Raw genomic sequence first — 11,479 nt, forward strand, 5'->3', positions numbered from 1 at the left:
TACACAAACAATGTACTTACTTCGGAAGGGACCAGTCGGTTTTGAAACGTTGCGACACGTTTAAAACGTACATTGTTTGTGTATTAAGTATGACTTTGATGTAACATATTTCCAAACTGATGAATCTTATTGAAGATATGGTCGAGTAGCAGAGTGGATAACGCACTCGCCTTCCACCAAGGCGGCCGGAGTTCGATTCCCCGGTCTGACGTTAAAAGATATGAGGTCACCTGCCCGACAACATGGGTTTTATCCCGCTACTCAGGTTTCCTCCCACATTAAGACCCCCCACGCACTAATATCCCGGTCAACAAGAATGAGTTGTAATAACTTGTTTCATACTTGTTGTTAAATAGATAGTGTATTTCTTCTTCAAAGACATTCCATAGCACGCTCCCTACCTCTAACTATATTTAATATACTGATTGTTCTCTTTATTTATAAACACTCTTAATTCAAAATCTTAAAACTCCTAAAATCTATCTAAATCCATTTAGATGTTCCAAACTAGTATCCATTTAAAGTATAGAAAATGGTGACGCCAGATATCGCGATATGACATGACCTGCATTGCCACTTTATCCCATGTTAACTAAAAACCATCCTGATCCCACAGAGAATCTTACTTTATGATACGATTTGATCTAATATCTAATCAGGATGTGATATAACTGCAAATTAATTTGTATGTACCACATTTATTTTTTCTTCCAGAATTCATACCTACCGCACACATATTTGGGGCGGCCAGTCTTCTACCGTACACCCAGGCTGGCTGTATGGCATTTCCCAAAAAGCAGTCTTTTTGAAGAACTGAAAGGTTCCCAATTATTTCAGTAAAATCAAAAAAGCACATGACGGATCCCTCTTTTTCGTCTGGATTAGGATTAAGTTGTCTGTTAACACCAAATGTAACGAACAACTTTTTGTCCCATATTGAGAGTAGCTTCGGTGCTTCTGCAAGAAATGCATCAGTTGCAATCTCATATATTTTACCATCATGTTCGCACTGTAAAGGGAGTTCCGTGTAGGAAGCGTACGCTACATCGTTTTTACATATTTGTATTATTTTGGTTACAAAAACGTTGTTTTCTGTCTGATTACCGAATGGGTCCCTCATTTGTACAGAGATGTGGTATACGTAGTCTCCATACTCAAATGAATAGATGTAGAACGACTGGAATAAATCTTGGACAGAGTCGTCTGCTGTTAAGTATGTCCCGTATGTTTTATCATGTACGTAATACAGCAGACTCCAGGATGAATCAACATAGTTAAACTCTCGTGTTGACATAATTTTCGGGCGAAACTTAAAATCTCTTTTGTCCATTCCCATGGCGACATAAAGGACTTTTTCTGTACTACCAGAGTGCTGATTAGGAGATCCAAATACCACGGAAACTGTGGAACGAGATGTAGTTCCGATATAATTCACATTGGCCGTTGCAACCAGAGTATGATTGGATGAAATATCGTTGAGGAAGAGACAGGAACACAGTCCCTGATTGGCTGAACCGCACATGAGTATAAAATCTTTTTGGTCATTAATTTCCAAGACACGGACATGATTTGGTGTCATAGTTCGAACTTTACTGCAGGTCAAAGGTGACGGAGGACAGTCACTGTTGTCCAGCACTGGTCCAAGAATATGTTCCTGCACAACATCTAAGTCTTCATCAAAATGTAGGACCAAGTTTTTGCCTCCGACATACAAATCTCCATTTTGTGTATCCATGGTGATTTGAGTTAGAGGTTGATTCTCACTGCTTACATTGTACACGGTATAAAATGCCTCTGTATTGATGGGTGCGGACCACAACACAGCCAAACAAATATTAACAATAAGTATTTCCTTCATGGCGCAATGAGATTTTAGATCACCATTTGTAACTGTTTCTCATGTCTTTATTTCTCCATTTGATAATTTACCTATCGAATTACGGTGACACATTATACTCCTTAATACCAAAGATGACGTCATCTTCTGCCTTTCGGTTCATGTAGACTATTTATCGACTTCATTTTAGATCTGAAAATAAAAATAAAATAAATCATGTAAATCATTGAATTAGCCATTAAAACAAACAGACCTGGCGTGTGAATACCTAGGTCGTATCTATATATATACACAGCCAAACCTCGATAGACTGCCAACATTTAGAGAAATTGTGGCGTTATAAAGGGGTGTGACGATAAATTGAGGGAAATGAATGAAGGAATTCTTAAGAAAAAAAGAAAACAAATACCTTGAAATATGTCGGCGGTAAATGAGGTGGCAAATGAAACGAGGGGCGGCAATCGAGATTTTACTGTAATAAGACATTCGAGTACAAAACAGATAATAATTTCTGGCGTGAATGATTGAGTGTTCTCTCAAATGGTAACAGTTTCCAATACGTATGAAGATTGGCAACAACTGATGACATTGTTCAACTTACCGTACAAATTATATGTGCATTACCAGTGATAAAGATACCGTTGTGAATTCAGTTTCAGCAGCCTGATCGTAAGGACATATTTATTCCATGGATTATACAATGTATGATTCATAAAGGCCAAGTCGAGCTACTGAATTGTGTAAATTATGTAGTATTTATGTCGCCATTATTTACCAAAACGCCATGAATTTGACATTCACCAAAACCTCAAAATTCCAGTACACTTTTGTAGTCCTTGGTGTAAATAAGAATGTCATTAACCGTTGTCATTCAAGGCAACAGTAATAATAATAATAATTCGAGGTTCTTATATACCGCTTTATCACAACCTAGTTCGTAGTTCGTCTCAAAGCGGTTCACAAATTATTATCCGTGGTTATAGGGCCTTTGCAACCAGTCAGTATCTTTCTTAACTCCCTGGGGAGCATAAAGCCGGAGCTGACATTTCGGCGCTAACAGCTAGCATTCTACAATTCTAGCACTGCCCAACCGCGTACTCATTTACAGCTGAGTAGACTGGAACAAGCGAAGTAAAGAAGCTTGCTCAAAGATACAGCACAGTGCCGTGCCGTAACTCGAACAGGCAACCCTTCGGTCACGAGCCCTGCGTCCTACTACTAGACTACCGTGCACGTGCCTCCATACGGTACAGTACAACAGTTGGAAGCGCGTCAAATAAGAAATAAAGTGTATTATACATGTAATATGTTATCATTTGTTTTAATTATTTATTGTACCTACCGTATACTTGTTAATTTCGCGTGGGATTTAATTTAGCTTTATTCGCGGTCACCAAAGCGAGCGCGAAATTAAATGCCAACGAGACCAACACGAAGAATATACAGAAATAAGAAATAAAAACGTGTTTCCTTTTAACTGCCGTATACTTAGTAATTGAGACAATTCAATGTTGTATTTTACGTTATTTTGATAAAACACTTGTAAAATAAATCCCATCACCCTAATACAAAAGTACTCTTGAGAGCGCGATATTTTTACCTGACAATGTGAAATTGAATCCCCGCGAAACAGCTCTGGTCAGTACAACTGCGAAATATTAGCCCCACGAAATTCAACAACTACACAGTATACCACTAATACATGCTTCACGGCGGACGGTGACACATGTAATGTTGTCGACATCAATACTCATTGTAAATAATAAACTTGTGTGTCGTGCAAAATTAAACGACTGTCTCAGCAATGGGTTCAAGCATCCAAAATGAAAATAAATGTACAAGATTCCGAAAAGAAATCGAGCCTTCAGAAAGAAATTGATAAGAGTTCAAAACAGGTCAACAGACAACGTTTTTATCTTCCATTTTCAAGTTTGTCTGACCGATTGATGGTCAGTTCAAGGGCAATGACCACAAGTGGATAATGAAGCGTACACAGGTTGGAAAATTATAATGAAGGGCGATGTAATGAGACAGGTCAACACCCAGTTGATAACACAATAACACCACAATAGACATGGCTACTGACACTTCTGTACTTACCACATACAGCTTTATATCTATACAGCTGTGTATTGTTCACTGAGGAGAACATCCCATTTGTAATATTTTCTACCATTTTTAAGTATTCTAAATTAAAAGAGATTTAAATTTCGGGCGTATAACAGAGTGTTTCTTCATATTTATACTAGCCGACCTGTTAGGCTTGGTCAAGGCTCGCCTGAAAACAGCATCAGATAACTAGGTCCAACCTTATTTCATAAACGAACAACTCTGGTCCAACCTTATTTCATAAACGAACAACTCTGGTCCAACCGGTTCAACCGTTTTGATCAATACACACGACTGTAACAAAATATGTCTTACTCTACCCAATCAGAAGTTTTATAGATAATTTGAATTACATTTAATTTATATTTGTGCATTTAATCATGTTACATTTGTAAGCATTGATTTACGAATTCAAATAACACATGCACAATAACTAGCACTTACATTAAGTCATTGGTAGTCCTCACAAATTAAGTACAGAAAAAGGTCAAGCCATGAAATGAATGCGCGCGAAATGAAGGAATCTGAAGTATGTTGATGAAAACCAAACGTGTGTAATCCGACAACCTGTTTATTGTGAAGATACATGTAAGTTTCACTCCTTAAGTGTGTCAGTTTAGAGAAGTTTACACCGTACAACTTTCCTCAGATTACATTTGGTTATCCTGACAAAATATGTAAATTAATATCGAGACTATTCTATTACAAATTGTATCATAACTCAGTGTTGTATACGCAGAGACATGTCACGTATAAAAACGGGCGTTATAATATAGTACCGATCATAATCTGCCATGTCCCTGTGTTCGTTGACACTAGTATTCATAACAATGGCTGTGGAGTTTAAGTGTAATGGCAATTTTAAATTGTTTTTGCTTGAGACCTAAATATTTCGGTAATGCTTTAAAAGTCGTACATATATAAATAAATATATATCTAAGAAAGTGTCAGATTAAAATATAATACTTACATTGAAGACCTAGTACTTATGTCAAGTGTCCTTATGTACATTAAGATTCGGTATAGCACACAGACCAGCGTTACTCGTCACACGTATACCTGGTGTGTGCCGTGTGTGAGGGTGTGGGATTCTATGTCACACATACTTTAAACAAGCGCTAGGTTTGATAGACATGAACAAATCAACTGTCTTTGTCAATGATCTACCAGTTTTTAACAAATTTACACCTTCATACAGCAGATATCAAACCATGAAGAGTTGTTTTTAAATAATACCCGTTTCCCAGTATAAACAAAACAAAGTAGAAAGTTCAAGCAAAATTGATCTCTTCAAATTGATAAAAATTGATCTTTCTCAGACTATAAGTCAATCACGCCTAGTAAATCACAGCACAGGATCCTACACTTTAAAATTCAAAATTCACAAACATTAACGTAAAGATCACTGCAGGATTCAGCGACTCTTAACTGAGCAAATCAAACTCCTTAAAGGAGTCAGTAACACACCAACGGTCAGTTTTACGCTGTAGGAGTTAGCGACTCAACACTGACCAGTCTTCTTCTGTAGGAGTCAGTGACTAAGGACTGACCAGTATACTCCTGTAGGAGTCAGTGACTCAACACGACCAGTATACTCCTGTAGGAGTTAGTGACTCAGCACTGACCAGTATATTCCTGTAGGAGGCAGTGACTCAACACTGACCAGTATACTCCTGTAGGGGTCATTAAGTCAACACTGACCAGTATACTCCTGTTGGAGTCAGTGATTCAACACTGACCAGTATAATCCTATGGGAGTCAGTGTCTCAACACTGACCAGTATATTCCTGTAGGAGGCAGTGACTCAACACTGACCAGTATACTCCTGTAGGAGACAGTGACTCAACACTGACCAGTATATGCCTGTAGGAGTCAGTGACTCAACACGACCAGTATACTCCTGTAGGAGTTAGTGACTCAACGCTGACAAGTCTGCTCCTGTAGGAGTTAGCGACTCAACACTGACCAGTCTTCTTCTGAAGGAGTCAGTGACTAAGGACTGACCAGTATCCTCCTGTAGGAGTCAGTGACTCAACACTTACCAGTATACTCATGTACGAGTCAGGGACTCAACACTGACCAGTATACTCATGTGGAAGTCAGTGATTCAACACTGACCAGTATCCTCCTGTACGAGTCAGTGACTCAACACTTACCAGTATACTCATGTACGAGTCAGGGACTCAACACTGACCAGTATACTCCTGTAGGGGTCATTAAGTCAACACTGACCAGTATACTCCTGTTGGTGTCAGTGATTCAACACTGACCAGTATACTCCTGTAGGAGTCAGTGACTCAACACGACCAGTATACTCCTGTAGGAGTTAGGGACTCAACACTGACCAGTATATTCCTGTAGGAGTTAGCCACTCAACACTGACCAGTATACTCATGTGGAAGTCAGTGATTCAACACTGACCAGTATACTCCTGTAGGAGTATACTGGTCAGTCCTTAGTCACTGCCTCCTACAGAAGAAGACTGGTCAGTGTTGAGTCGCTAACTCCAACAGGAATATACTGGTCAGGGTTGAGTCGCTAACTCCTACAGGAGAAGACTTGTAAGTGTTGAGTCACTAACTCCTACAGGAGTATACTTGTCAGTGTTGAGTCACTGACTCCCATAGGATTATACTTGTCAGTGTTGAATCACTGACTTCTACATGAGTATACTGGTCAGCGTTGAGTCGCTAACTCCTACAGGAATATACTGGTCAGGGTTGAGTCGCTAACTCCTACAGGAGCAGACTTGTCAGCGTTGAGTCACTAACTCCTACAGGAGAATACTGGTCAGTCCTTAGTCACTGACTAAGGACTGACCAGTATACTCCTGTAGGAGTTAGTGACTCAACACTGACCAGTATATTCCTGTAGGAGTTAGCGACTCAACACTGACCAGTATACTCATGTAGAAGTCAGTGATTCAACACTGACCAGTATAATCCTATGGGAGTCAGTGACTCAACACTCACCAGTATACTCATGTACGAGTCAGGGACTCAACACTGACCAGTATACTCCTGTAGGAGTTAGTGACTCAACACTGACAAGTCTTCTCCTGTAGGAGTTAGCGACTCAACACTGACCAGTCTTCTTCTGTAGGAGTCAGTGACTAAGCACTGACCAGTATATTCATGTAGAAGTCAGTGACTCACCACTGATCAGTATATTCATGTAGGAGACGGTGACTCATTATTGACGAGTATATTCCTGTACGAGTCAGTGACTCAAAATTGACCAGTCAACTCATGAAGGAGTCAGTGACTCAACACTGACCAGTATACTCCTGTAGGAGTCAGTGACTCAACACTGACCAGTATACTCATGTACGAGTCAGTGACTCAACACTGACCAGTATACTCCTGTAGGGGTCATTAAGTCAACACTGACCAGTATACTCCTGTAGGAGTCAGTGACTCAACACTGACCAGTATATTCCTGTAGGAGTTAGTGACTCAACACTGACAAGTGTTCTCCTGTAGGAGTCAGTGACTCAACACTGACCAGTATACTCCTGTAGTAGTTAGTGACTCAACAGTGACTCAACACTGACCAGTAAATTCCTGTAGGAGCCAGTGACTCAACACTGACCAGTATACTCCTGTAGGAGTTAGTGACTCAACAGTGACTCAACAATGACCAGTTTACTCATGTAGGATTCAGTGACTCAACAGTGACTCAACACTGACCAGTTTAACTATGTATGAGAGTCAGAACCCAGTACACTGCTGTAAACTACCTAGATATACACGTTTGTATCGTCTCTCTCATGAATGGAACTTGAAGTGTACACAAATAAACCTCTGTGTACAGTCCTATAAAACGATCCCAGTCTACTTGAGGGGATTACACGATTTAGCGTTTAGCGTATTTGTCGAGTTTAGTCACTTCCTGTTATATATATGGCACGTCTGTTTCACTAGACAAAAATATTCGGAGAAGATTAACTTCAACTAACAGTTTTCCATAAGCTTGAATAGAGCTATATTCTGATAACAAAGTCACATTCAAATTTCATATAATTGAATAGTCTGATCATCAGTGCGATTATAACATATTAATACAAATATGACATCTTTGTTATTTGAACTATAGTAAATTAAATTACCAATCTCTGTTTATTAAACGAAAATTATTAAAATTCACTGTCAGTCTATAATGATCATCTGAGTATAAAGGTTACATGTGCATAAATATTTTGACCTAAAAGGTGTAAACATTCTTAATGTTTAACACTGTTAGAGTGTTTAAATATAACGGAAATATATACAAGTTTTATATCACAGTACAGTTTTGTGATCTCATCCCCTAGCTCTGCTGTATTTGGTAAATGTTTGACCCCTTCACTCCAGAGAACATCATTACATCAGCAGCTGAAATTTTAATGCAATTGCAGAGATGAAGAAAGCTTCCTGATCCTATCAGAGATTCGCCTGAACGCTTGACTGGAACAGATTACAGACGGATGATATAGAGCTTCACTCGGTGCAAGTTTAATTCCGTTCACTTAAATAGACTCACATTTTGAAATATTCAAACAAACAAGTTGTCATGGAAAATTTATAGCAGAAAAATAAACAAATGTGCAGCCTGAATTTCACTTGATATCATTGAAGTACGGTCGGAGCTTCAGTACATTTTATGAACACAGACATTTGAGTCTTGGCTCATCCTGCGAGATTCGCTCACATGTTGAACCCTTATTGACCCTTGATTTGGAAAAAAAAATAGATTGAAAATAATTGTTAAATTGTGATCATACGAGAAGCAGTGTGTATTCTTTGGAAAGTTGTCAGAGCCCAGCTCCAATTTAAAAATCTATTGTGATATTTTCATTAAGAAGATGTCTAAATCTGTACAGTTTGTTTTAAACCATTGTAAAAATCCCTTCTGGAGAGAATACGTCATGACTGTATTTTTGACTTCAACAAATAAAAATATTAAATTTAAGCGTAAGCAATTAAAAACTCGTTTTCCGGTACTATCTAGATTATGTTGTGCAATCGTATGTGTAACTCGTAGACTACAGAAAGTTAAATTTAACGCCATGTCTCCTGAAAGAAAGTCGTTGCTTTCTTATCTTTCATCAAACAGAAAATCAAAAAGTCATTAAAATAATGTGAAATGGTAGATATGTGCAGAACTCTTCTTAACAATATAATGCATTGCAGGTTTTTCTTTCCCCAAAATATTAAAATAAATTGAAATGCTTATTTTTTGAAGAAAAAAACAAGACGACTCGCAAATTACGTTTCTGTATAATGCGTCTATATAAAGGTATGGTTACTATGTGGACGTAGTCACTATGTACAGGTTGTTACTATGTATAAGTTGTTACTATGTATAAGTTGTTACTTGTAGACGTAGTCACTATGTACAGGTAGTTTCTATGTACACGTAGTCACTATGTACAGGTTGTTACTAAATAGATGTAGTTACAATGTAGAGGTTGTTACTATGTAGAGGTTGTTACTATGTAGAGGTTGTTACTATGTAGACGTTGTTATTATGTTCAGGTTGATACTATGTAGAGGTTGTTACTATGTAGAGGTTGTTACTATGTAGAGGTTGTTACTATGTAGACGTTGTTATTATGTTCAGGTTGATACTATGTACAGGTTGTTACTATGTATAGGTTGTTACTATGTAGAGGTTGTTACTATGTAGACGTTGTTATTATGTTCAGGTTGATACTATGTACAGGTTGTTACTATGTATAAATTGTTACTACATTGTATGTATAAGTTGTTATTATGTACAGGTAGTTTCTATGTAGACGTAGTCACTATGTACAGGTTGTTACTATGTATAAGTTGTTACTATGTATAAGTTGTTACTTGTAGACGTAGTCACTATGTACAGGTTGTTACTATTTATAAGTTGTTACTATGTATAAGTTGTTACTTGTAGACGTAGTCACTATGTACAGGTTGTTACTATTTATAAGTTGTTACTATGTATAAGTTGTTACTTGTAGACGTAGTCACTATGTACAGGTTGTTACTATTTATAAGTTGTTACTATGTATAAGTTGTTACTTGTAGACGTAGTCACTATGTACATGTTGTTACTATTTATAAGTTGTTACTATGTATAAGTTGTTACTTGTAGACGTAGTCACTATGTACAGGTAATTTCTATGTGGACGTAGTCACTATGTACAGGTTGTTACTAAATATATGTAGTGACAATGTAGAGGTTGTTACTATGTAAAGGTTGTTACTATGTAGAGGTTGTTACTAGTAAGAGCTAGTTACTATGTATACGTTGATACTATGTATACGTTGTTACTATGTATAAATTGTACTATGTAGATGGTGTTACTATGTATAAGTTGTTACTATGTAGAGGTTGTTACTATTTTGATATAATTACTATGTATACGCTTTACTATGTATACGTTGTTACTATGTATAGGTTGTTATTATGTATACGTTGTTACTATGTATACGTTGTTATCATGTATAAGTTGTTATTATGTATAAGTTGTTATTATGTAGAGGTTGTTACTATGTAGACGTTGTTATTATGTTCAGGTTGATATTATGTATAAATTGTTACTACATTGTATGTATAAGTTGTTACTATGTATAAGTTGTTACTATGTATAATGTGTTACTATGTAGATGGTGTAACTATGTATACGTTGTTACTATGTATAAGTTGTTATAATGTATAAGTTGTTACTATGTATAAGTTGTTACTATGTAGATGGTGTGACTATGTATACGTTGTTACTATGTATAAGTTGTAACTATGTATAAGTTGTTACTATGTATAATTTGTTACTATGTAGAGTTGTTACTATGTAGAGGTTGTTACTATGTAGAGGTTGTTACTATGTTCAGGTTGATACTATGTACAGGTAGTTCCTATGTAGGAGTATCACTATACATTTTTAACTTACATAACACCCTTAGCACGATTGGGTTTCCAACATCAGCAATTCTTGAATCAGTTATTTACTCCTGAGTTTAGGAAAAGATTTCTGGATTTTATACAATTGAAATATTTATACACACTGAAATACAAGGAGCCTCATCCGACCTTTTGTTGGGGACAGCCTTCACAGGAAATTCCATACATACACATTCCAGGCACATATAAACGGCGCCATTAAACAATACGGATAGAAGTAATATTTATACTCACCTGCATGTGTGTAAAATCTCAACAATAACTGGACATTCGGTCCGACCCTTGTTTCACAACCAGACACACTGCTGGGACAAAACACGAATCACATCATTTGACCAGCAAGTGATGATGGAGGGATACCTCAATTAAAGACCACATGGTGGGAGATGTGACGCCGAAAAGGTTTGATGCGAGTGTACTATTCGTTGCTGTTTTAAATGTATGCATAGTGAAATATGTCTACTCCGACCCTGAGTTTCAAAAATCCTGTCTAATCCGACCTCTGAATATTTATTTAAACATCCTTCCTATTAGAAAACAATAAGACAGTTCCACTTTGCATTAGGGTTGTGAAACCGGTCAAATTTTGGTAACCGATTACTCGAACAATCCTCC

General features: G+C 37.3%; 1 protein-coding gene across 2 annotated transcripts in view; it reads right to left on the reverse strand.

The window, feature by feature from the left end:
• The window catches only part of LOC110462241 (hepatocyte growth factor receptor-like), a 39,784-nt gene extending 28,550 nt beyond the window's left edge, over positions 1–11,234 (reverse strand). Inside the window, exons 1-2 of one of the 2 annotated variants that reach the window (XM_021516123.1) lie at positions 11,099–11,234; positions 728–2,029 (exon numbers count right to left, since the gene is read on the reverse strand). In XM_021516123.1, the coding sequence (XP_021371798.1) occupies positions 728–1,858 (1,131 nt within the window). In that variant the 5' untranslated portion in view covers positions 1,859–2,029; positions 11,099–11,234. Of the gene's footprint in view, positions 1–727; positions 2,030–2,438; positions 2,518–11,098 lie in introns of those variants that run through there. The other variant, XM_021516124.1, reaches the window with a different exon arrangement.
• Between the last annotated feature and the right edge of the window lie 245 nt (positions 11,235–11,479).

This window comes from Mizuhopecten yessoensis, unplaced genomic scaffold, assembly GCF_002113885.1.
Source record: "Mizuhopecten yessoensis strain PY_sf001 unplaced genomic scaffold, ASM211388v2 scaffold10765, whole genome shotgun sequence".
Taxonomy (NCBI): Eukaryota; Metazoa; Mollusca; class Bivalvia; order Pectinida; family Pectinidae; genus Mizuhopecten; species Mizuhopecten yessoensis.